This window comes from Numida meleagris, chromosome 5 (assembly GCF_002078875.1).
Source record: "Numida meleagris isolate 19003 breed g44 Domestic line chromosome 5, NumMel1.0, whole genome shotgun sequence".
In the NCBI taxonomy this organism is placed as follows: Eukaryota; Metazoa; Chordata; class Aves; order Galliformes; family Numididae; genus Numida; species Numida meleagris.
In genome coordinates, this window is record NC_034413.1 from 56722610 (window position 1) to 56747000 (window position 24391).

The 24391-nt window shown below is 41.5% G+C and overlaps 1 protein-coding gene across 1 annotated transcript in view; it reads left to right on the top strand.

The window, feature by feature from the left end:
* USP37 (ubiquitin specific peptidase 37) overlaps window positions 1-24391 on the top strand; it is a 31580-nt gene that overhangs the window by 268 nt on the left and 6921 nt on the right. Inside the window, exons 2-19 of the mRNA XM_021398684.1 lie at window positions 122-313; window positions 3248-3419; window positions 3989-4089; window positions 5326-5507; window positions 5866-5940; window positions 6514-6611; window positions 8255-8339; window positions 8836-8997; window positions 9484-9615; window positions 10883-11006; window positions 11257-11462; window positions 12124-12241; window positions 12970-13049; window positions 14440-14604; window positions 15882-15947; window positions 16971-17121; window positions 20785-21037; window positions 23427-23593. Of these exons, the coding sequence (XP_021254359.1) occupies window positions 158-313; window positions 3248-3419; window positions 3989-4089; window positions 5326-5507; window positions 5866-5940; window positions 6514-6611; window positions 8255-8339; window positions 8836-8997; window positions 9484-9615; window positions 10883-11006; window positions 11257-11462; window positions 12124-12241; window positions 12970-13049; window positions 14440-14604; window positions 15882-15947; window positions 16971-17121; window positions 20785-21037; window positions 23427-23593 (2493 nt within the window). The 5' untranslated portion in view covers window positions 122-157. The remainder of the gene's footprint in view (window positions 1-121; window positions 314-3247; window positions 3420-3988; window positions 4090-5325; window positions 5508-5865; window positions 5941-6513; window positions 6612-8254; window positions 8340-8835; window positions 8998-9483; window positions 9616-10882; window positions 11007-11256; window positions 11463-12123; window positions 12242-12969; window positions 13050-14439; window positions 14605-15881; window positions 15948-16970; window positions 17122-20784; window positions 21038-23426; window positions 23594-24391) is intronic.

Sequence of the window (24391 nt, forward strand, 5' to 3'; positions counted from 1 at the left end):
CCTACACACGGTGCCCGGCCCCGCTCGCTTGTACCGCTCCTCCGGGGAAGGCCGCGCCGTGGCCGCGTCTCTCTGCGGAGGTGAGTGCCTGTCTCCGCTTCACGTGTTCTCTGCCCCGCAGGTTCTGAGGCGGTGCCGGCTGCGGTGAGGCCCTGCCATGGCCCCGCTGAAGGTGCACGGCCCCGTGCGGATGCGCAGCATGCAGACCGGCATCACCAAGTGGAAGGAGGGCAGCTTCGAGATCGTGGAGAAGGACAACAAAGTCAGCCTGGTGGTCCACTACAACGTGGGGGGCATACCCAAGACCTTCCAGGTGGGTGCTGCTGGGCCGTGCCGTGCTGCGAGCTGCCGTGCTGCGAACGGCCGTGCCCGTCCCGGCTATCGGGTGTCACTGCTCCTTCTTCCTCCTTCCCGAGGGCCGATCCCTCGGTGTAGCCCTGCCTTGAATTATTCAGGTGTGGTGTTATGGCATCCGCTGGATGGGGAGAACCAAGCAGCAGGTGTAGCGCCGTGGCTCACGTGCTCGCGTTTTTGGAATGTGTTACCTTTCTGCTTTAATATGCATACAGCCTGGAGATGAAGTTCCATCTGATTCTCAGCATTTCCATCTGTCCCAGCAGCTCTCCTGGCTGCAGTGTGGTGGTGTTGACGTAGCTGCAGCCCTTCTGCTTGTTTGTATGAGGCTGTGCTGCACAGTGTATGCGTTGCTGCCGAGTTCTGCCTTGTTTCAGGCTTAAAATATGCCAGGCAGTATGGTTTTCTTATAGGAAGGCTAATGCAGGTTGTTGGTGAGGATTCTTTTCCAATATTCAGCCTAAACTACTTTCTTTTCTGTTCTATAGTAGTGTTGTGATCCATCCTTTCTTTTCTTTTTTATTTTCTAAGAGCACTTAAAAAAAAAATCTGTATCATTTAGCAACTTTCAGATCACTTCGGGTTGTAACAACGTTGCCTCTGCTTTCTCACATCACATCTGTTTTCTGACTGTGGTATGCATCAGACCTCTCTCTGAGCCATTTGTTTCTGTCTGCAAACTTAGTGAAAAAGAGTTCATTTTGTATTTGGAAGACCAGATTGTGCTCCCTTAGTGAGCTGAGAAGTCTCAGCAAAGAGCCTGAAAGCCTACATTGCACTGGAATCACAGTGTGAGAAAGTCATGTGCTTTGGATACCTCGTACCGCTGTAGCTGTAGTCTTGAAAATCTGAAGACCTGCCTACCTTGTCATGCACAGTGCTGTGACTGTGCATTTAATGGAATCTCAGCATTTGACCATGTTGCTGCGGTCCTTTATTCCCCTTGTGCCTTCCCTGGGCTCTTGTTTGTGCTCCATTCTGCCAGGACGAGCAGTTCTGTGGCACAGTAGTGCCTGGAGCTGTGGTCCTGTGGGAGGGTGGGCCTGCCCAGCAGCTGGCTATGCCTGCAGGGGTAGCCTTTGCTCCTGCCTCTCTGGTGCCTCTGGCACTCCTTGGGTCTGTGGGAGCTTGGAGGAACGTTTCCACTTGGAAGGGGCCAAACTTCCTGGGAAGCGTGGCACCATGCAGCTGGGGTTACAGCAAAGAGGAGGAAAGGAGCAGCCCCAGCCTTAGGGTAGTTAATTTTGTTTGGCTGACAGTTATCTTCCAGCTGGAGCTGCTCTCTGGTCCTGCTCATCTTGAGGTAACGCAGGTGCCAGCAGGCAGGGAGGGTGGGCTGTCCCTTGTGCTGTGCACCTGTGCCAGCTGGCCCCAGTCTCTGAGTGCCCTCATTACAGGTGTGCCAAGTACTTGGTAATTCTGCTTTACAAGTATCAGTCTCTTATTTGTTTTTTTTCCCCTGGCAAGTTGTTCTGAGACAGTTGTGGGCAGTTTCCCCGCTTTTTTGCTTTTCTGTTGCACGTTTGGATGGATCCTGGGTTATATTTCTGTTACTGTTGTTTCAATGTTTTGATAAGTTTTCTAGATACAGGATACATACCACATGAAACGTGTCACTTACTTCCACCTCCTGAAGTACTGACACTGACTCTTTGGTAACGACACACAGAGTATGCTTGGAGTCCTCTCGTGTGAGCATTTTGAATTGAAATATGTTGTTTTATACTGCGATGCTAAAATATCTATAATCCGTGTGCACTGGCTTCTGTTTTAAGAGAGAATGAGCGTTTTGGAGCCCACTTTTCTATACGTAGAGGAAAAAAAGGAACCGTGTGGAGGAGTGCTGTGTGCAGCGTTTTAAACTTGAGTGCAATTTGAAGGGGACAAAACAACTGTAGAGTGAAACTGGTGTTGCATTATGATTGGTGTTCATGCCTGTTAATTGGACGTCATTATTTGGATCAGCTGTGTGGTAATACGCAGGTTGAGCCACTTTAGGAGGAGACTCCAATCTGATGGGCTCTTCAGTGCCCAATGGCCTTGGCTGTGGTTTCAGCTTGCAATATAGGGACATACTGGCAAGAATGTCATTGTGTAGCAGTGCCTAGTTCTTAGGACAGGCCACAGAAGTGGCAGAAAAATGAATAATTAAGTGCAAAAGGGCACAAATTGAAAATGACTTCTGTGTTGACATAGATACGGTCGCTTTTCCACGAAACCTACACCTCCCCGTGAGTGACTTAGCAGGAAGCAGCAATTAGCTCGTGTCGTAATACAGTGGCAGTGGAATTACTGGAGAGGAGGAACTCTTATTAAAATTACTCTCTTGCATGACCATAACCTCAAAACTTTTGACACCGTTTCATTGTTACAATGTTGTACACAGAATAAGCATGTTTCATACTGACTTACTACCCAGCAAAACGTAAGCTTTAAGCTGTTTCAAATTCGTTTTCCCCTGCGATAATTTCAAAATGAATGGAAGTTTGTGCGCGATGTTTAGAACTCAAAACTTTTAAACTTTTCCTATCTTGAAGTGATATTTTGAACCAGATACAGGAGTTTCAGGCAGCCGAAGGGGACTGTAGGGCGTTTTTATTCCTTTAGTTCAAAACCACTGCGTTCGACAGCAGGGCAAGTTTCAGAAGGCTTATCCAGGAATGCGGGGATTGATGAGCCGTGCTAGTGCTGTCCTTTGGGTTATGTCAGCTCCCAGATGACTGATAGCGTTAATTCAGTGAGCATTATGTTTGCTGAGAGTAGAGCAGGGGGATGTATTTCTGCATAAGTGCCTCTTACCCCCTCTCTCCGTTTCAAGTGTTTCGTTTGAATTTGTGAGCGTTTTGGCCTTTTTAAAGCCCCTTTGTGGTGATAGTCATTTCTTTGTTTTCAGCTAAGCCATAACATTAAGTCAGTGACCTTACGACCCAATGGCAGAAAGCTGTGCTGCCTGATGCTGACGCTGAAGGATACCAGCTTCCTGACCATCGATAAGGTACCGCTTAAAGACGCGAATGAAATGCGGATGTATTTGGATGCGGTCCATCAGGACAGGGTTCATACTGGTAAGTGCCCTTGTTGTAATGCGCATCAGTAACAGCTTAGGGAAGGTGCAATGCTGTGGTGTGGGGTTTTTTTTGTTGGCTTTTTTCACCTTTAGCCACCTTTCCTCCTTATGTTACTTCCTGTGCATGTTATATTTGTGCAAATACTTCTTTCTGGCTCTGACCCCCCGTTTTTGTTGTGTACCTTTTTCATAATGTGCCTTTGTCGTGCTGAACGATAAGCAGAGATGAAACAATCGGGAATTGTTTCTGTTGTATGCACGCTGGTATCTGAAAAAAACTCATGTCTGTTTATCACACCTGCATAGTCTCTTTCCATTTTATTTTTCCACTTAATTTATTTTGGTTATTTTAAGGATAGGAACTTTACTGCACACTGAGTAAATGGCCAATATAAGGGCAATCCATAAACACGCGCTTATGTCTATGCACTCAGAATGTTGTACTGTCTGTTGGCGAGAAATTTGGTGTGTCTCTTCCAAAACCAACTGCAAAATAGCATCTTACACATACAAATGCTGGTCAGTTAAATGAGCATCAAATCAAACGTTGTGTACTTTTCCTGTCAGCTGGGAAACCCTCTCAGGGATCTGGCAGCTTTGGAGGTGTGCTGGGCAGCAGGACCACACAGAAGGAAGCTAATAGGCAATTCTCTTATATAGAGAATCAGGTTTGTTCAACTGTTCACGTTTTTCCTCTTCTCTAATTTTATTTCATTCATTTCCCCCTCTCATTCTCTTATTGCATGTTGTAATAGCACTGTAAGTATTTATTTTGCACCCAAAGTCTTTGTGATCTACAGGGCTTTTAATAGATGTGTACGGGATGGTTGGCAATGGTGCTTCTTGCTTGTAAGGAGACTCACAGTCTGTTTGCTTTAGGAAGGTCAACATCTGCCTGTAGAAAACCGCATATGTTCTTCACACTGAGCTATCAGTAAGGCAAAAGAGAAGCAGCAATAGAAGGGAAGTCCATGGTTGAGGCTTGCTTCTCAGTTTTGAATATCTTTGTTTATACTGAACACCCTACATACATGGCAGCTGAGCAAGCTGTGATCAGCGCAGGTCTTAACGAGTTGAGCAAACTAAACTTTAGCCAAATGTGTACGTTGAAAAGCTGACGGCTGAATTTTGTATCAGAATAGAATTACTGAATTTGTGCCATTCTGCTTTTGTGTGTGTGTGCGTGTGTATATTTTGCAGACTTTTCCCTGGAAGTGGTTTTTCTTCAAAAGGCTTTAGTTCTTCCTTTTCTCCCACCATGGTGTATCTACCAACTTTAATTTACACTGTAATCTCTGTGAATATATCTTTATAGCCCTGAGGGCAAGTATCTTTTGACATTGTCCCAAAACAAATTTTACACGTTGCTTAAAGGCAATCTCACAGTAAAAAACTCTTAAGGTTGTGTATACAGTGGTAAGATTAGACATGTTTAGTTTTCAAGTGTAAAATTGACACGCATTCCTTAGTCAACAAGTTATTAGCTCATTTTGTTGCATCGGCCCATGGCTGTCAAGGCACTGTTTTAATTGTGTTTTTCTATGCTTTTTTTTTTCCTTTAATACCACCCAGGATTGATCTGAGGGTGGTCAGGAGCTGTGCTTTGGGTGTTTTAATCTCAAAGCACATAAAGGAGATTTAAAAGACAAAAGCCCAACTGACTTACCATTGAAACATGAGAAATTTGTTACTGCTGTGGAGTTTCATGCTTATGACTTCAGTCAGTACAGTCAAAAGTTTGATAAGTCTAATTAATGTTAAACTCTTGCTCTGTCACAAGTGGCACTTTTCTGCTTTTGGGTACTACACCGTGGCAAGTCGAGCAGTGGTGTAAATGCTAGTGTAGGCTCATGGCGGCGGTCGTGTTTTTCACTGTTTTTATCGTCTCCATTTTGCTTTTGCAGGCTCCTCCCAAAAGGGTGACTGTGGAAAGTAAGGATGAAAATCCATTTCGCAAGGTGCTGGGCAGCCCGGCTCGGGCATCCGTTAAGAACTCCGCCGGAACCGGAGCACCTAGCAACAGGGTGAATGTTGCAGCGTCTCCAACGTCATCAGTCCCCCACAGAACGGGCTTGCTGGAGAACCGGTAAGAGTTTTCTAACTGTGCATGTGATGTAAAAGTTTAGGTTTCTAGAGAACTGCAAGTTGAGTATGCTTCACCTAGAAGGGAGAAGAGCATACGCTTCTTCCTCAGGTTTTGTTGTTACTTTGACAAGGATGTTCAAATGTGCTTTTCCAACCTCGTGCTGGTGGTTCAGCTTTATGAACAGCTTAGGAGCTGGGCAGGCCAAAGTGTTCTCTACGTGCCGTGTTATAAAAGTGAAAACTACGGAAGAAGGGTGAAACACACATAGAAAGCAGTGAGAAATGCTCTTCCATTGGAAGAGGATCGTTTACTTGCCTTTCTGAAAGAGTGACCACTTCAAATTCTTTCCTGTCCTTAGTGAAAAGAGGAAAAGAGCACAACCTCCAAGTTCAGAAATGAGTGAAGATTATCCCAAAGAGAACGATTCTTCAACGTAAGTAACTGTTGTTTATACATCCTGATTTAAACTCTTTGTGCATTTGTAAAGGTAGGTTCTTCTTTTTCTGAGAAGAGTGTTTGGGTGTTTCCTGTCTTGGCAATATACTACAGGCCAGCTGCTAGTCAACTTCCGAACAGACTGAATGCTTGAAATGGGATTTGCATTCAGGGTTAACGAGGGAAATAGAACCTGAGCTATCTGCTGATTTGCAGGAGGCTGTGCAAATTTTGTGCCACCTTCTTAAGCTGAGTCTGGATTGTCCCCTGTATAGCTGCATAGCTATAGATAGCTTTCTTTTCTTGAACTTATTTTGCATTTTTTAAAGACAAAATTCATAAAGAGAAATTGCTATTTGGAAAATACGGTCTGTGTGCGCAGTTGCATTTAATCCTAAGTAAAAAGTCTTGTTTAGGTAATTGGTTGAACTTGTGAGCAAACCTTACCTGTTCACTAGTCCTAACACCTTTATTACTTGACAGAAATGCTTTAATACAAGTCGTAAATGTCAACCAGGCCTATCCTGTCTTTTCTGTAACATCTCTGACTTGCACTCTTGTATATCTACAGGAATAATATAGCCATGAGCGATCCAGCATGGAAATACTTAAACAGTAGCAGAGAGAAACAGTTAAAACTGAAGCAAGAGGAGGAAAATAGGACGTCAGGTAAAAATAAAAGTAAATCCAGATGATACCTGTTTTTTACTCTGTTGTTGTTAGCTTAGAAAGTTGTTTCAGAGGTTGTTTTCCTGATCTGCTTTCTTTGTGCCACCAACATTCTTGCTTCCTACAGAGCCATATCTAAGACGTAGGTGTCTTTCTTTTGCTTTCACAGCCTACTCTGCTTTATCTTTCACTGCTGATTAGTGTGACCCTGACCCCTGTACTTGACTGCTGAGGCCAGCTAGAGTGTCTCCCTGTTTGAAAGTTCAACAAGCAGCTTCGCGCTTTGCTCCCAGTTGCCCTTCCCTTTGGGAGGGGTGTCCTATAAAAATGCCTAATAATTTCTTAATAATCTCTCTCTTGTTTATCTTCAGAACTCTTCTGTGCTATTAATGCCTGCACAGATTGTGTGATGGATTTTTATACTCAGAATCTGCACTGGTTGCTTTTACTTCCCTACCTCTACCCCAGAATTTAGAGAGGAAGCTCTTTGGGGCCAGAATTTCAGTTCTGTTTGTACCAGAATTCTGTTGGATACTGGTGTGTGTGACAAAGGTTTACAGGAAATATTGTAATATGGACAGAATGTACCTAAGTTAGTAAGCACCCCACTGTGTTGATTTTACTTCTCCATACGGAATCTTTCCCCACAAAAAGGAATGTATTGAAGGTCTTGCTTTTATGGGGAACATTGCTGAATGCGTTCCTTTTTTAGTGCAACTCTGAGGGAACAAATTTATTTCTAGAGGAAAAACAAGTAGGGTGCACATTTCTGTGAACGAAGACTGGATTTGCATTATAGTCAAAGCTGAAATCTGTCTGTGTATGACTGTAAGTTCAGGTAACAGTACTGCAAACTTCCTTTCCTTCATAGGGCTATATTTTTGAAAGTTGCATGGCTCCAAATACTTTAAGCTCAGAAATCGGTTGGGTAATGAATGAATATCTAAATTATGCTGTGATTCACCATAACAGATGGTTTTTCTTTTTGACTCTTGAGAACGTGTTTTTTGTGTGGCACCATCTGAGGCATTAGAATCTTGGGATCTTATCTCTAATTCTGATTCTAAAATCATCTCGTGTTGATTTTAGAACAATGAAACAGACATATTTTGCCCTGAGTGCTTAGTAATTTAGTAATTTAGTTTGAAGAGGGATGAGAAACTGTTTTCACCTCTGCATATTTACGTTGAATTTGAGAATGCTATATTGGAAATCATTAGTGGGCTTTCTGTACTGTGAATCTTGTATATTTGAACAAAAGATGGTGTTTATTGTCTATCAGATAGTTAAGGCCTTTTAAATAGTGATAGTTACTTCTAAGTGTCATATGTTACAATTTGGATGTAATGGGAATTCTGGTGTGTCCTTCTATGGGGATAATACCTATCTGGATGCCTACCTAGAGGTCCCTTCCTACCCCTGCAATTCTGTGATTATGGTACGAAATTCAATTAAAAATCCAGGGTCTCTTTGTGTACATACTATCAATGTTTGTGTTAGTTCTTCTAAGATTCTTGCATTAACACTTTCTCTCATGTATCTGGAGGATAGTATTTTGCGAATTTTGAAACCATTTGTGTATCATAGAAATATCTGAGCTATGTGAAACAAAGTGACTTTCCTCTCTGTTTCTTTTTATAAAGGTGTTTTACCGCTGCAGTCATCATCCTTTTATGGCAGTAGGTCCTCATCAAAGGAGTACTCCACTGGCAGTTCCACCCTGGACAGGTAGGGCTGATTCACTACCTAGAGCTGTAAATGACAGTCCTTTCCCAAGAATTAGAATCTTCTGTTTCCTGTGTGTTTATCGTGTGGTATACAGCTTTTATGAATAAAATATCTGTAGCTTAAAATCCCAAGTGCTCAGTGCGTCTACAATTGCTCTGCTAATACCTACCAACTCCAGTACTGCTTTAAATAGATAGACTTTCTAAGGTCACTCTCTTATAGTCACTGTGAATGACTGACGTAGATGATACCTGAAGTGTCTCTGGTTCAAATGAAACTGCGTACATGCCTGTAGATATAAGGAAATTTAACTAAGGAGAGCATTCTGGACAGAATTTTGCCTTTTTGTACATCTTTGTCATTGTGATAGATGCCAGTTGTCTCCTGTGACTTTGCTAGTCCTTGTCCTCTGTGGTGACACAGTTGTGGTGTCATGAAGTGTTACTATTTAAGGCAGAGCATTAGAAATCTTACACTTATTCTTTTATGGTTTTAGGTCTACTGTATCCAGCCAGACTACTTCAGCCAAAAGGAGCCTGGGATTTCTTTCTCAACCTGCCCCTCTTTCTGTTAAAAAAATGAGATCTAATCAAGATTACACAGGGTGGAACAAACCCCGAGTGCCCCTTTCCACCCATCCTCAGCAGCAATTACAAGGGTAGGTTTAATTTTCTTTATCTAGCATGCATGCCTTTGTCATTAGAACGTGCGCATTCTTGTTATAATTGTTTCATGGGGGGAAAAAAAAATCCTGAAATCAATGAACACTGAGACAGGGAGCACGTTTCCTAGCTTGGAAAATATATATTCTTAAATTCACTTCCTGAAAATTTTGTACGTCCAATAACTAGGTAATTGACTTTCCTTTCATACCGTTTCCATGATTCACTTCTATATCTTGTGCATATACACACATCTTAATATTTTGATTGTAGAAACTCATGGATGCTTTGCTGACTAACATTGCCTCCTGTGATTTTTCAGCTTAGTGTGAAGGGCAGAAGGACAGCTCCAGTCCGAACTTTGGGGGGGGGGGGGGGGCGATACCTGAGGTGATGGATGGTCCTACATGATATCAGTGCTGTTTAACGCGGGCATGTTGATGCATTTATGTACATACTATGTTTAATTTTCTGTTTTTCAGGTTTTCTAACTTAGGAAACACCTGCTATATGAATGCCATTCTACAGTCGTTGTTTTCAATCCAATCTTTTGCTAATGATTTGCTGAAGCAGGGTATCCCTTGGAAGAAAATTCCGCTCAATGCGCTTATCAGGTAAAATTCACTGTCTGAGAAGAATATTTTCTCTTTCACTTCTGAGAAGCTAGTTTCCTAGTATCGAAGCAACTTTGTAGAGAGGGTGATGTATGTGTGTGTACATAGATGTACTTGTCTGTGCTCTGGAGCTTTACTTAGGAAGTGGGCTATTAGGAATTACAATGCTAGGTAGTTCTTTATATGTTCTACTTTATTTCTAGTGGTAGATTAAAGTGTGCAAAAAAAACTCATTATAGATGCAGAATAACTTCTTAAACCATTATCAGCTAGGGTTTAAGCTGGTCACCAACTTCCTGCTGCATGAGGGTTTATGAATTTTTGGAAGACGTGCTTAGTCTAGTAGCTATGAGAAAAGTGTTGGGGTTCTGCAAATGTAATCTTTTTCTAAATTCAGCCAAACTCTGGGTTCGCACAAACCTCATGTCAAGAAAGTCCAAAAGCTTCTGTAATATGTAAAATACTCTTTTTTCTTTGAGATTTAGAATTCATTTGCCATTCAGATTCTGTTGTATGTCTACCAAGAAGATAAACTGCCATTTGGATTTGCACTGTGCTCTCTGCTGTTCAGGATTTTTGTTGTATGTCCTATTGTATCTCCTATTTTTCTCTGATTAACAAGATTCAGAGCATCAGAACCATTCCTGTATCCATTTCGTTATCTTGTATTCTTTGGAGTCTCTTCTATTTTTGCTGTGTCTTCTTGAAGTCTTTCTATGCTACTCAGAATTGTAGATATGATTGCATTGCAATGATGTGCTTGTGCTTTGTATATCTAAAGGCAAATGGTGGGCAGAGCATGTGTAACAATACAATAACAAAAAAAATCATAAGAAAAAAAGGGAACTTTTGACCATAAAATTTCAACTCAATCATTCATGAAATGGCACCAAAATAAACAATGTGTGTCTCCTATTAGGATAAGCGCTTTCAAAAAGCATTGGTTTTTATCTTATTGTAAAACCTGTTGTAGAAATAAGTTAATAGAGCTTTATAGGGCTCTTCTCTTTACCTTAGAAGAGTCTGGATATTTTCATTTGAGTCCTGTTCCAATGGTGATCTCAAATTAGGATTCAAAATACTTGAAATGTAACATGTTATTTATTTTCCATTTTCTGAAATATTTTCATATAAAACTCCCCCACTGCTTATCACAGGGGAAAACCTTGTAGAAACCCTTAAAATAAAATGCTGTGTCTTTTATTGCATTTGTCTGAAGTCCTGGACAGCCACTCAGTGTCTCATTGCATTGCATTGACTTCTGCAGACGTTTTGCCCATCTCCTTGCAAAAAAGGATGTCAGCAGCCCTGAGGTTAAGAAGGAGTTGCTCAAGAAGGTGAAAAGTGCCATTTCAGCTACTGCCGAGAGATTCTCTGGGTATATGCAGAATGTAAGTGTCATATAGTCTAGAACCAGTTGTGTTTGTTGTTTGGACTGCATTGAACTCCTGGCAGGCTTCCATTTGGCAGCAATTTGAGCTTTTGATCGAGGGATGACCATTGCCTGCCCTCTGCTAGATTAAAACTTTCTTAGCATGGCTGAATGTAATGGACAGAAATGTAATTTCTCTCATCCACGTGTGTGAGAGATTCCGAATGGAGTTTTAGAAAATCATTTTGTTGAGATTACTCTGTTTCTAGGATGCACATGAGTTCTTGAGCCAGTGTCTGGACCAGCTGAAAGAGGACATGGAAAAGCTGAACAAAACTTGGAAGAGTGAACCAGTCCCTAATGACGATAGCTCACCTGGACGGGCTTCTGATGATCTTTCAGCTACCAAAGTTTATACTTGCCCGGTTATCAGTAACTTAGAGTTCGAGGTTCAGCATTCTATCATCTGTAAAACGTAAGTATGCTTCAGAGCTTTGCTCGTTAGGAAGAGCTTGCATTTTCTGTGACTTCATCTGCACACTGTAACTAGAACTAAGTGGCAGTATGGTGGGATTTTTTCTGAATTAAACCTCACACCATGCTGCCTGCTGCTACAGGCTGCCTTGAAATAGTTTCTTACCGTTTAGTGCTTCATTACATACCCACAGGAAAGCTTCTCTGCTGTTCTTTTTGTCTGTCAGCTATGTGAGAACAGAGGGAAGAGGGTTTCAGCCAATCAGTGTCTCCTTAAAAAATAGGAAGCCAAGTTTTTTTGTTCATTCTAAGGGCTTCTGGGGAGCGATGTTTTCTTCAGTCTCTGCAGATTATTGCAGGAAGAGATGTAAACCAGCTTTGGCTCCTTCTGTACCCGATCACTTGGCCTCGCCAAGCAGTTTTCACAGTCCAAGGGTTTTTGTTCCTTCTCCTTCACAAGTTCTCTTTTTTCTTCAGCTACTAAAGCATCAAAGTTAAAATCCTCAGCTTCGTCTTTATCATAAGCATGAAACATTGATATGGGTAAAAATAGAGCAAGATGCATCTATTTTCTGGGAAGTTACTTTAGCCTAAAAAATATAAATTGTTGGTAATTTCAAGTTTATTTTGATCAGGCTTGCATAAGCACATTTCTTTTTTAGGTGTGGTGAAACGGTCACCAAACGGGAGCAGTTTAACGACCTCTCCATTGACCTTCCTCGAAGAAAGAAATTGTTTCCATCTCGGTCAATCCAGGATTCCCTTGACCTCTTCTTTCGGGTACGTAGTTCATATACATGTATAAACATGAAATAAACAATTTTACGCTCTTTTGAGGTTTGGACTTTCAGAGTATACAGGAGTTTTTATTGTAAAATGCTGCGTGTAAATTAACAGATTCTTACAGTACTGCTATGAAATTAAGTACATTCTCCCATTTTGTGGTGAAATAATTGAGGTGCAAACAAGAGAAGGGAGACTTTCTGATTGAGATAAATTGCTTAGGGTTTGCTACTTCTCCCCCTGGGCTGGGATGCTTCACCAGCTTGAGCACTGGTGTAAATTGGTGCAGCATGTTTATGACAAGCTTAGATGAGGACGGCTTTTCAGGAGCAAAGCTAAGATTTTGAATGAGGCAGAGAACTTTGTGGTTCAAACAAAAGCTATTGGGAGGGGGAGAAGAACAACTGTGTACAACAGAGAAAACTTGCAAGATGATCTTTTCTCTTTGAAACCTTATTTGTTTCAACTGTGGTCTATGCAGTAGACGTGTAGGGAAAATATTGCTCATCGTTCTTGCATTAGTGGGATATGTTGTCAAATTCTAAGCTTTCCTACCTGTGCTGCTATCAGGTGTCCTCTTGTTAGAGCATGTTGAAGATTAATATGACTTTTAGCGTAACTGCTCTCTTGTGGAGCTTTTATGACAGCCAAAAGAAATATCCTTTCTGTTGAAAGCTGTTTGATGCATCTTTTGTTCCACTAGTCTTTGTTCTGTTTTAACACAGGCGGAGGAAATTGAGTATTCCTGTGAGAAGTGCAATGGAAAGTCTGCTGTTGTCACACACAAATTCAATAGGCTTCCCAGGTAATTGTTGACATCTGTTCCTTTCTTTCCTGGAAACATATTCCAAAAGTGCAAGCAGAAGTTCCTCATAGGTTAAATCTGTAATAATGGAGATGACATCATGTATGGTGGTCAGTATGTGAGGAAGATCCACGTGCAGGCTGTAGTTTCTTCTCACTGTTCTTCAGTTTCCTTCTGAAAACCTTCTACATGCTGAGTACCCTTAGCTACGCTTCTTCCTTCCTCCATCACTACACAAGGAGGTCTGAGTTTTGCTTTTCCCCATTTATTGGAGTCTCAGGAGGGAGATATGAACAGTGAATATATTCTGTACACTTAATATTCAGTGCCCAGTTGTCCTGATGGGTAAGAGTGAGTTGGGGATGTTCTTGTCTGAAGTCATATAGACCTATATATATATATCTATACCTATATAAAACCTATAGTCATAGGTTTTGCTTTGGTCTGTTCTTCTGTGCTGATCCCTGGTTTCTCTCTCAGTAAGCATGGTGCTTCAAGGAAGAACACAAACACTTTAAGGGTTAATGGCATGCTCAATAGTTTCAGACCCTGTGGTGGGATTTAGTTCATTACTTGGTGGCAGGGATCGTTTTCTCATGGGATGTAAAGCTAAAAGAGAATGTTGGATGCCTTCATCTGGCCACTGTCCTTGTCCCACATGTATGCTCGTACGGAACATGGTAACTTGATGTTTTGCTAAAAGCATAGCTTGTGTTTTTTCTTAACTAGCTTACATACTGTGATAGCACTGCAAAACTTTTGTCAAAATATTTGGGTATTAGCACAGCATAAGTGATGACACAGCTGCCTGATCTAAATAGCTGGTACAAGGTACAGCATAAGGGAGAAGGCTCAGTGCAAGGAGGCTTTTTCAGGCCCTTCATACTTTTCTGATCAAAAGCTCTTCTAAAGAAGTGTTATGACAGATAAAATGAGTACACTGGTCAGAGCTCCTCTTCAGCTTTGGGAAGCGATGTGCTCCTTCTGTCTCTGTCAAATATCTACAAGTAATATATGATCATTCTGGTGTGTATAACAATAATACTCTGTTTCCTCTGCCTGTCACTGTGTCGTAGGAATAATGTGTTTGATAAGAGCTGCTTGCTTCTGCCTGCCTGAGGAGCAAGGTGGTGCAGATCAAAGCAGGAAGCCTCTTGGCAGCCTGCGTTCTGCACCTTGTGCAGAGTTGGGAGGTGGATGGGAGAGTGATTATGCATCTCCTGCCAGATAAGAAAGAGATAATGCTTCTCTCTTTCTCTCCCAAGCGATGATCTGTTTTAAAGCACATGAATACCCTTTTTGCAAACAGAACTACTTGCATTTTTAATAGCTCTTCTGACTTCTATCTTGAGGTTAACATTGCAATTTGTACCGCTCTCATATTTTCCAGGGTCCTGATTCTTCATCTGAAACGATACAGCTTCAATGTAGCACTGTCTCTCAATCATAAAGTTGGGCAGCAAGTGGTTATTCCAAGATACTTAACCCTGCTTTCACACTGTACAGAAAGCACTCGGCTGCCGCTGACGCTGGGCTGGAGTGCCCATTCTGCAGTGTAAGTGTACAGCCTGGGTTCGGCCTGTGCCGTGTTAAGCGCCTGCAGGGAGGTTGTCAGATCTGCTGATGTGTGGATAAAGAAACACCAACGTTATGCAGCCTGAGGTGTGAGATATCTAATCTAGCCTCTTGGTACAAAATCTAGATTACCCTTTGTTCACAGCATGTTTAATTCTGCTTGGAAGGCATAACATGATACCTTTTCCTTCTAATTTCCACTTGCACACCTCGTGCTGTCATTCATTTTTCATTGTCTTTACTATGCTACTAGAATATCTGAGGACTTCATGTGTTGAAAATACTCTTCCCTGTGGCAGTTGTTTTGGTACAGCTGCTTGTCCTGAGACGCAGAGATTAAATGTGCCAGATGTCACACAGATGTGGCAGAATAAGGAAAAAAAAACCCTTAGATCTCTTAGGGTTCTTGCCTTCCGACATACTGTAACTGTAGTGAGATAGGATACACCTGGTATCTGTGTTCAGCAGCACAGCATGTGTTCTTGTGCTGGATACTTAGTGGAGTTTGAGATTTACATGTAGGTTTCTCAAGAGTTTGTTTTAAGAGTAGAAATCTTTACCTCTTAAATGTAATGAAAAGCTTAAGCCAACCAATGCAGACATACTTTAAAACACATTTAAAATAGCTTTTCAATGATTTTTTTTTTCAGTCATTGAAATCAGAAGTCATTCTGATTAACCCAGACAGTGAAAGGGTGGTGAAGCTGGGGAGAAGCAGCCCTGGTTTGAGGAGAGCAGTGGCAAAGGTTTCTGCATTGGCAGCCATATGTTAGATGGTTGTACTGGTAGCAATGGACTTCAAGGAGTCCATGAAAGGATCAAGTGGAGCAGGAGATTTGCTTAGAAGCATCTAGGTAGTAGAGGAGACATGGAGATGTGGGACGTGCCAGAAAACCAGCTCATCCAGACAGCAGCGGGAGACTGTGGTTTGGGAGCAGGAACTCAAGTGTTGGTGGGAATCAGGGAAGAAGGAAAGAGTTCTCTTGACGTGGGAGTCCAACACCTTTGATTTGTGAGCTTGTCCCTAAGGGTGCATCACTAAGAGGTGAATCAAATTTTAAGGATTACATCTGGTTTTGAACTACTGTTCTATATTTATGGCATCGTGGAGTTATTACTCTAAATACAAGCAATTAGCAAGTACGTAATGGTGTTTTCCTTGCTTCTTTGAAAGTGGATTTGCATGCGCAGCAGACATGTAAACATATATTGTTTAAAAGACTAACTGCTGCAATGAATACTTTGCTTTTTTAATAGCTCCCGTCCACTGAAAGCCTCCCAAATGGTGAATTCCTGTACTATAAGCACTTCTACGCCTTGTAGGTGAGTTAAAGTTCTGAAATGCTCATGACCTAATAAGAATAAGAAATACTAATGGTACCATTTGCCTAATTGATGCAATCCTGTTAACATTTCTCTTGAGAACCTTTGGGAAACTTGTAAGCAAGCAAAGAGGAATTTTTTCACGGGGAAGGTTCAATGAGAATTGCATTTGATTTGTACAGATGATTTGTCGGTGCTGGGTATTTTAAACTGCCTTGCATTATTTGTTGCAAGCCACATATATAAAAAGCAACGTTTTCTAATTCTGCAGTCTCTTTTTTTTCTGTTTTTATTTGTGGTGCTGCAGTGAGTTTAGAGAACAGGTGGTTGGTTCCTTAAGCTTATTTGTAAAGATGAGAGGGCATGATTATAGCCTTCATAGGCCATTTTGAAAGGCCAATTTTTGACACAGTGGGAAATGTGATATTGCAGTGGTGAGTTTCATGTTGTGGAATGTATATAGACCAAATTTCCTAACTGAGCAGATATCTCAGACTCAGTCTCTTGTCTTCTGCTCTAAAGAAACAAGGATTTATCCCAGTGAAAGAGCAAATGGGAAAACAAAAGCAAATGTGCAGACTTGCAGCTTTATATTCTAGTATCAATGTGAGAAGTCTCGTGTCCAGCTTAATAAATTTCAGAAGTCAAATAATTGGTTTCTGCTGAGTTCTGCATGTTACTGTGGGCTTGTCTCAAGTGAATGCCGTCCAGGATTGCTGCGTGATAAAGTGCAGAATCTGGGCTTGTGAACTTCTCTAGTGATTCTGCTACACCTTGGAACGAGTGTCTTGTGAAAGAAAAAAAAGAGAAACAACACTTAGTAGGCTGCTGGGTAAATAAACTATGAAGTGTTTGTTTAATGCCTGCTATGTTAGTACATTTTTATTTTCAGCAGCTGCAGCTTGATCCCTAAATTGTACATCCCCACAGTCTGAAAGTCTGCTGTAGCAGTTCTTTAATGGTTACGATGAGACAGATTTGTACAATGCTAGAAAGTTCTTTAGCTCTGTTTTTTATTGACAGAAAATACTCTTTCAAGTCAAAGAGCTCTGCAGCACTCTATGTGGATTCAGACAGCGATGACGAGCCCCTGAAACGCTCTGTTGCCAATAGTCAGAGGTTGTGCAACATACAGAGTAGAGATCAGCTACAACTGCAAGAAGAGCCAGAAAAGGTAAGGGAAGAAAAAAAAAGTACAAACTTCTGTATGCATAGGGGCGTTATGTACTTGTGGCTTGCCTGTCCTTTTCTTAGCATAATGAAATTGATGTAAGATGTTTTCTCTCCTAATTAGCGCTGTGATGCTCAAAGGGAGTGCTTTGCCATGCCAGCTAATTGACCTCTCTGTACAGTTGTCTTGAGTTCCCACTGGGAACAGAGGTAATTGTGTTGTAACTGCACTGAACTTGTGGGGTTGTGTATACCAGCTGCTTAGCAGTTTTGTTGGTCCTGTGGGCAGCTTTCACTAATGACTTCTCCATATAGAAAGGTAATGGGCTGTCAATAATAAAATTATGCAACAAAGCCCTTGATTAAATTAGAGCTAGTACAAATTGGGCTAGACAAAATAGTCAGTTGAGAGAAGTTCTTGCGCATCTCATCTGTGTTTCCTTTGGAGTATGGCTTTTTAAAAACCTTTTGGACACTGAAGATCTCAGGCTGGAGGTTCAGAGATTTAACTCTTTGGTGTAACAGTATAATTAACTTCAAATTGTCTTTGAGGTTTTCATTGTGACTTGAGTTAGTGTTGTTAAGATATTTTTGCCTCTGCCAGGGCAGCATATTAGCAGGTAGATGAGTTGTCTGGGAAAGAATGGTGAGCGAGAAGGGCAACCCAGAAACTTGGCGGATTATCTTGAAGTACCATTCTATTATAATCTTCTATTAAAGGATTGCTGACCTAGAACAAATGCATCTCAAGTTCTCTGAAGCTTTGTAGGGTTATTTTAAGCAAGCAGGTCTTGATTACGACGTGAAAGGACAAACGTAAACCTGGCTGAATAAAAACATGCCAAGAGATGGATACCGGCTGTTTTTCATCGATCCATGTGATATTTAATAAATGATAAAATAACGAGTATTGATCTTCCAGAAGACAGAGCTGGGAAGGACTGCAAGTGTGCTGAAGCTCAGAAGTACAGTTAGAGTGATCTTGACAAATCTGAGAAATTGCCTAAAAATAGGAGAGGTAGCTTGCAGTAGGAGCAGGCTAAAGGCACTAATGTTAGCAGGGCTGGCTGACTGTAAATGCAGGTTGGGAACAGCTGGGAAAGCAGTGGGCCTTCAGAAAGGAGTCAGGGGCAACAGTCAGTCACAATGTCAGGCTGACTGAAAAGGTAAATATAGAAGGGAGGCATAGCCTGCAGGGTGAGTGAAATCGGCCTTCATTTCTTCCTCAGCATTGAGCTTTAGCTGGAGTGCTGGATCTAGGACTGGGCTCCGGATTTGAAAAGAGCTAGAGATTAATTGGAGAGGAGCAAGTGGAGAGAAACATGAATGGTCAGACGTTTGGAAAGGAAGATTTCTGGGGAAAGAGTGGTTGAGTGAACTTGGGTCCTTTAGTGGAAGGAAAAACCTAAACAGGATGCATATCTTCAAGGAAGGGAAGGCAATGAATGGAAGCACTTGGGCTGTTTTTCTTGGCCTCAGTGAATGGAAGCAATAGACTCAAATTGCAGACAGTAATTTCTAGATTATACTTTAGGGAAAACTTCCTGATATTCAGGTTATTAAGTGATGGAATGGATTGCTTTGGGAGAAAGCAGAAAAAAGCTTGCTCTCAGGAGCAGAATGAGCAACCGCTGTCTTGCATCGCACATCTGGGGTGGCTGTGGGTGGGGAAATTAAACTGGCTTCTCTTTGAAGTGCTCGTTCTGCAAAGAGAACCTCTTCCAAACTGCCTTAAATGATTCTTCCTCAAATTTTGTTTGTGAGGAAGTGCAGGTAGTCTCCATCACAGCAACCCTGTGCGTGCAAAGATTGTGGGAATAAAGCCTATTAATTTGAATAACAAATTAATGGGAGGCTTTCCAGCCTGTTGTGGGAAAGAGACAGTGGTGGAGATGATTCCACATAAGCAACTTTTTGCTGCTGTGTGCCTTGGGCACTCCCTGCTGCAGACCTGAGCAGCCATCTGCAGTCATTAACCACGTTGTCCTGGGAGGACCCGGTCCTGGTTCTTGGCGTGGCATTGCTGCTACTGCAGAGCTTCTATCAGGATGCTTCTCATTGCAGCTGTGTTAGGGACTCGTGTATCCCATGCGTGGCGCTGCACGAAAGCAGTCCTGCCACATGGGAGAACAGCTGGGATACATGACATTGGGCTCTAGGTGCAAATACTAGTTACCTCGCTAACGAGGGCAAAGCTGTCATTTCTGCCTCTGCAGGTGAAGTAGTATTTTTTTTTTTTAAGTACTTTTCAAATACATTTTTTTTTAACGCAGGCTGAGTTAGAGCCTAAGCCGCTTAAAATCTATGCAAATAATTTCTAATGGAAAAGTTGTGTTCAAATAATGCGCTGTTGCTGCCAAGTCTTTAAAATCCAGTCACTGAATTAGTGGTGGCTGTTGGCAGAGTCCCTGGAGCCAGAGTTTGCTTGAAGAGCTAAACCAGTTTTGACGGTAGTAGTCTACAGGTGCAGAGAGGAATCAGAAAGCTTAGAAGTGCAGGTACTCTGATTTTCCTATTCAGTGCATGAATAAAATGGGAGGAAAAGGACTTACATTTGTCTGTTCTGATTCTTGAAGGCCGTGATGACTCAAACAAGCGATTCAATTGGGTAATTCATTTGCTAATCTTGTTTGATAAGCCAGTTTTAATGCGAAGAGTTTACTCTATAAAACCAGTCTTAGTCATCAAAAGCTTATTGTATGTAAGTAAAAAGCAGCAGTAAGGTGGATTCTTGTTCATTTTAACTAAGTTCTGAGTTGCATCCAAATGCAGTTTGGAGTAAGACCTGGATGAATTCATAAATAATAATTAAAAAAAAAACATGATTCGTAATATACAAATGCAAATATATATACACACAGAAATATGGTAAGTAGTGTAATTGTTTAACTGTGTGGGCGTAGAGGTTAACCTCGTGATTATACAGTTGATATCAAGATGATGGAAATGCTTACATTGGTTACAAATCAGTATGGTTTTGGAGTTGATGAGCGTCAGTTTTAGGAAAATAACTAAAAAAATAATAGCATAATGGAAAAAACTCAGATCAAGGGTTTTTTCCTTTCTTCCAATTTAAAGCCATTTTGTTCTCCTTGAGAAAGAATGTTTCCCCACTTTTCCTGATTAACTCTTTTCTTGTCTTGCTGAGCACTGTGTTGTCCCTCACTCCCCATGATTTCTTATGGCAAGTCTGCGCTGCCAGACCTAATTTGAATTCCTCTTCATAGCAGCCTGATTTCAGTTCCTGTTCTTCCATCCTTTCTTCAAGTTCCATTCAGGTGCTGCTTCAACCTGCTCTGTTAATAAACTTGCAGTTTTGCTACTTGTGCCCTCAGTGTTTTAGCATTGACTTGTCAGAGGCTTGCAGATTCTTCAGCACCCAAAGGTGGAACATGTGTTGAAGGAGAGAGGAGGGGTTGCCTTGTCTATGTTAATCCACAGGGCCTGTAAAAGCTGGTTGTAGTTGATATTTAAATATTGTTCCTTGGAGTGAACGTACCTAGAAAGGTTGTGTCTCCATTGTGACTCATAGAACTGCCTGTTTAATCTTGACAGAGCCAAATTCCCACATCCCGGGGTTAATAAGAATAAATTTATACAGAAATGTAAAGCTGGTGTTATATACCTGTTCATTCAAGTATTTCATCATAACTCTGTTCATCTCTAGTGTTCAAAAAGAAGTAAAATGGAGGGCGATAAACCTGAGCTGGGCAATGCTGGTTTTGATGGGATGAGCGAAGATGAGCTGCTAGCAGCTGTCTTAGAGATTAGCAAAAGGGAAGCTTCTCTGTCTCTGAGCCACGACGAGGATAAGCCCACGAGCAGCCCGGACACTGGTTTTGGAGATGATGAAATTCAGGAATTGCCCGAAAACCTGGAAACTATGGAGACAGAGAAACCCAAAGCACCATTAGAATCAGGTAAGGCAAAGTATGCGCCTTAATTGTGCTGTGATGAACTAAAGCGAATTACTGATAGCAGCAGGTTGGTAATATTTGAGGGCAGAAGCCGGATGCAAGTGTACTGCTGAAGCTGTCTGAATTTCTCAGAGTTTTCTCACAGTTTCCCAGTGTCCAAAGCTCGTAATTCATTAGAATGGGAAAATGTGTTTTCTTACACGGCTGTCACCGCTGTGATAAAGGTAGGTTGTCTTCAGAGTTCATTGCCATCTTTTCCTCTCCTGATTACTGCACGCTTTCACTCGCTGCCATACCAGACAATTCAAATTATGAAGATTTGGCAGTGTCTGGGCCTTAATCCTCTCTAATCAGTGAGTGGTTACATCTCTGCAGCTGCCACAGCCTGGGCAGTGTGGTAGCAGCGTTCAGATTGCTGAGGTGTAAGAGTGATGTCTGCATTGTGTGAGACTAGAATGCTTTTATTAATGCAGTTGTTTTTTTTTCACTAGTTGCTAACGAATTTAACTCCATCTCTATTTTTTCTTTTCTCATGCTCTAAGTGAGAGTAGTGAGCCTAAGAGACTGAGCATGCAAATCGTGGCCTCTGACCCAGAAACATGGTTAAGTATAGGGCGACTCTTTGATCTCCTCGTGGGGAACTGTGTATCTCACTTGGCTGAAGGGGATTTAAGTGCACACATGCTACGTGCTTTCATGTAAATGTTTAATTCCACTAGCCTGGAAAAAACAGGGAAACAACATCCTTTCCTTCTCCTCTCAGAGCGAGGAGGTTAGGTATTAACAAAAATACTATGTTACAGAAAATCAAGCTTGTTTCACTGGACAATTCTTGACAACTTTCATGTTGGACTCTAAGAAAACCAGATGTGTGATCAGCATCGCTTGGGCTCGACTTCACGTACTTTGTTACTTATGGTTGTGAAAGGCAACTGTGAGAGTGTGCCAGCAGGAATGTCTCTTTAGGCTTTCCTTGAAAAGCATAGTGTAATTATTTGAAGGCTGTGACATTTAAGCGGAAAGTTTTTGTTTAATAGACACGTCTGTATTTTCTGATTAAGAATTCAGTTAAACACGGCGTTGTGTTCAGCTTTCTGTATTTGTGTATGGCCAAAAACACAAGTGCTAGTCAAACCATGTGGTTTGGCACTCAAATGAGATGTCTCTGTGTGTTTTGAGTTACCAGTTAGGCAGCTGAATGTAACACCTAATGAGTTCACAGCCCTGTGCTCTGTTTAAAGGAAGCCTAAAGGCAAAGGATGCCTTGCTTTATTAAACAAAGTGATTCGAAACATTAAAGATTTAACTTGGTCCAATTTTTGTTATCACTAGTAATCTTTTTTTTGGTAAACATTGAATTATTTGTGGTGCTTTCAAAAAAGATAGCAGGTAAGACCCTGGCAAGTTTAAATAGGACAGATGTCTTTTCTGCTACAAGATCCTCAAATAAAATCGAGCGTTTCTTACAGTAGAAATCTTCAAAGATCATGTAATAAATTCTGTTTTGTTATTCATTTTAAGAGGATTAGACTGATGGATTATAGTTTTGGTTCTAGTGGTCTTACATTTAAGAGGTCGTAGCTACTGAGACTCTGCCTTGTGTAATCCTTGCCAATAACTAATGAGCAGATGTTGAAGTCTGCATAGGGCAGAACTCTTAAAGTTTCACGTGTTGCTGCACGACGGCTGTTGGATCAGGTCCTAACTTCTTCAGCTGCAAGCAAAGGGGAGAATGAAAGTGTCTTGCGTCTAGATGAGATGTGTGCAGTGGTTGGATGAGTGTTCATTCCAGAAGTTTTGCAAAAACAGAAAATAAAGCCAAAAACCTGACTTCTGACATACTGTTTGCTTTGAAGTTCAATTGCGAAGTTTTAATCTCTTTGCACTTTCAAAGATGGAGGCAGTGTTCACAAGGTTGAACTTACCTGAAGTAAAAGCTGACAAATTGAAACGGTGCTTGAGATTTGTGCTTCCCTCTCTCATACGCATGATTACACTTAAATTGTAGCTTTGCTTGTAGAACTCTAAGGTAAAATATGCAATGCAAACTTTTTTTTTTAAATCTTTGGTTACTTCTAGAGAAATTGAAGTGTCAGCTTTGTGGCTGCAGGAACCTAGTGGTGTGTGACATCTTCCTTTTAGTGGAAGTTGCTGTTTGAGTAAGCATAAAAGAAGGGGACCGGTTCAGGGATTAATCAAATGATTCATCTCACACCTCTTAAAATTACAAGACTCCCCTTTTTGGAGCTTTTTGAAACTTTTGGCACTTGTGTTGTTTTTGTTATTTTTTTATGGCTGAGATCTCCTTTGTCAATAGATGTCACTGTGCTGCAAGGATTGTGCTTACAAACAGAGACCCAGAAAAGCATAACTGTACTTTCCGATCCTTCAGGTCCTGCCAATTTCACTGAGATAACTAAAGATTTTGATGAGAATAAGGAAAATAAAACTCCGGAAGGCTCCCAGGGAGAGGTTGACTGGCTGCAGCAGTACGATATGGAGAGAGAGAGGGAAGAACAAGAACTTCAGCAAGCGCTGGCTCAAAGCCTTCAAGAGCAAGTAAGAAATAATTTGCTCCCCTGAGTTACTTTCTCCAGCACTGGAAAGCTGATGGCTGAAGAAAACCTTATGTTCTCACAGTAACTGAAAGGGAGTTCTGCTCCATTTTTGAGAGAAGCCGATGTTCTAGCTCCACTCCCAGCACTGGGTAGATTTAGGCATAGTTTTGTATGTACTTTGGGAACCATACCATGTCACAAACATACAGATTTCTTCAAGTTCTCCATGTGTATTTGTACACAGAGCTGTAACATTATATATACATAACAATAAACTAAAGTCTCACTAGATCTCCCGTAACGCTGACAAGCTCACCCCTGGCTTCCCTGGCAGTTGCCTGAAGGCCTTGCAGTATATCCTGCCAAGAATGAAAGTGAAAGAAACGGATTTCAAAGCAAAAGCTGGGGGTGGCCATACCAGGACAGGTTAAAGATCTGTCTCATTTGGTGCCTTGTTTCTGCTGAGTGTTGGTAGGAGATGCATAGCAAAGGGTACAGGAGCAGGATGATGACATGATGCTTTCCTGTTGGTAAGTTAGAAAAAGGCTATCAAATAATTCAGTTTAAAAGCAGTCCTTTAAAGAGGAGTTGGAAAAAAAAATGGAATCTCAGATTGTATGCCAACAATCCACTTGATTTACAAGACCTGTAACTGATTTCTACAAGTTTAACTGCCCCTGAGTAAGAAGGAAACACTTTGCCAGGTCTGTCTTCAGTATTAATAGAGAGCAGACAAGGGTATCTATTTAAAGCTGTCATGATTTTCCTTTTGAAGTCCTGATGTTTTCATGGCTCTTGG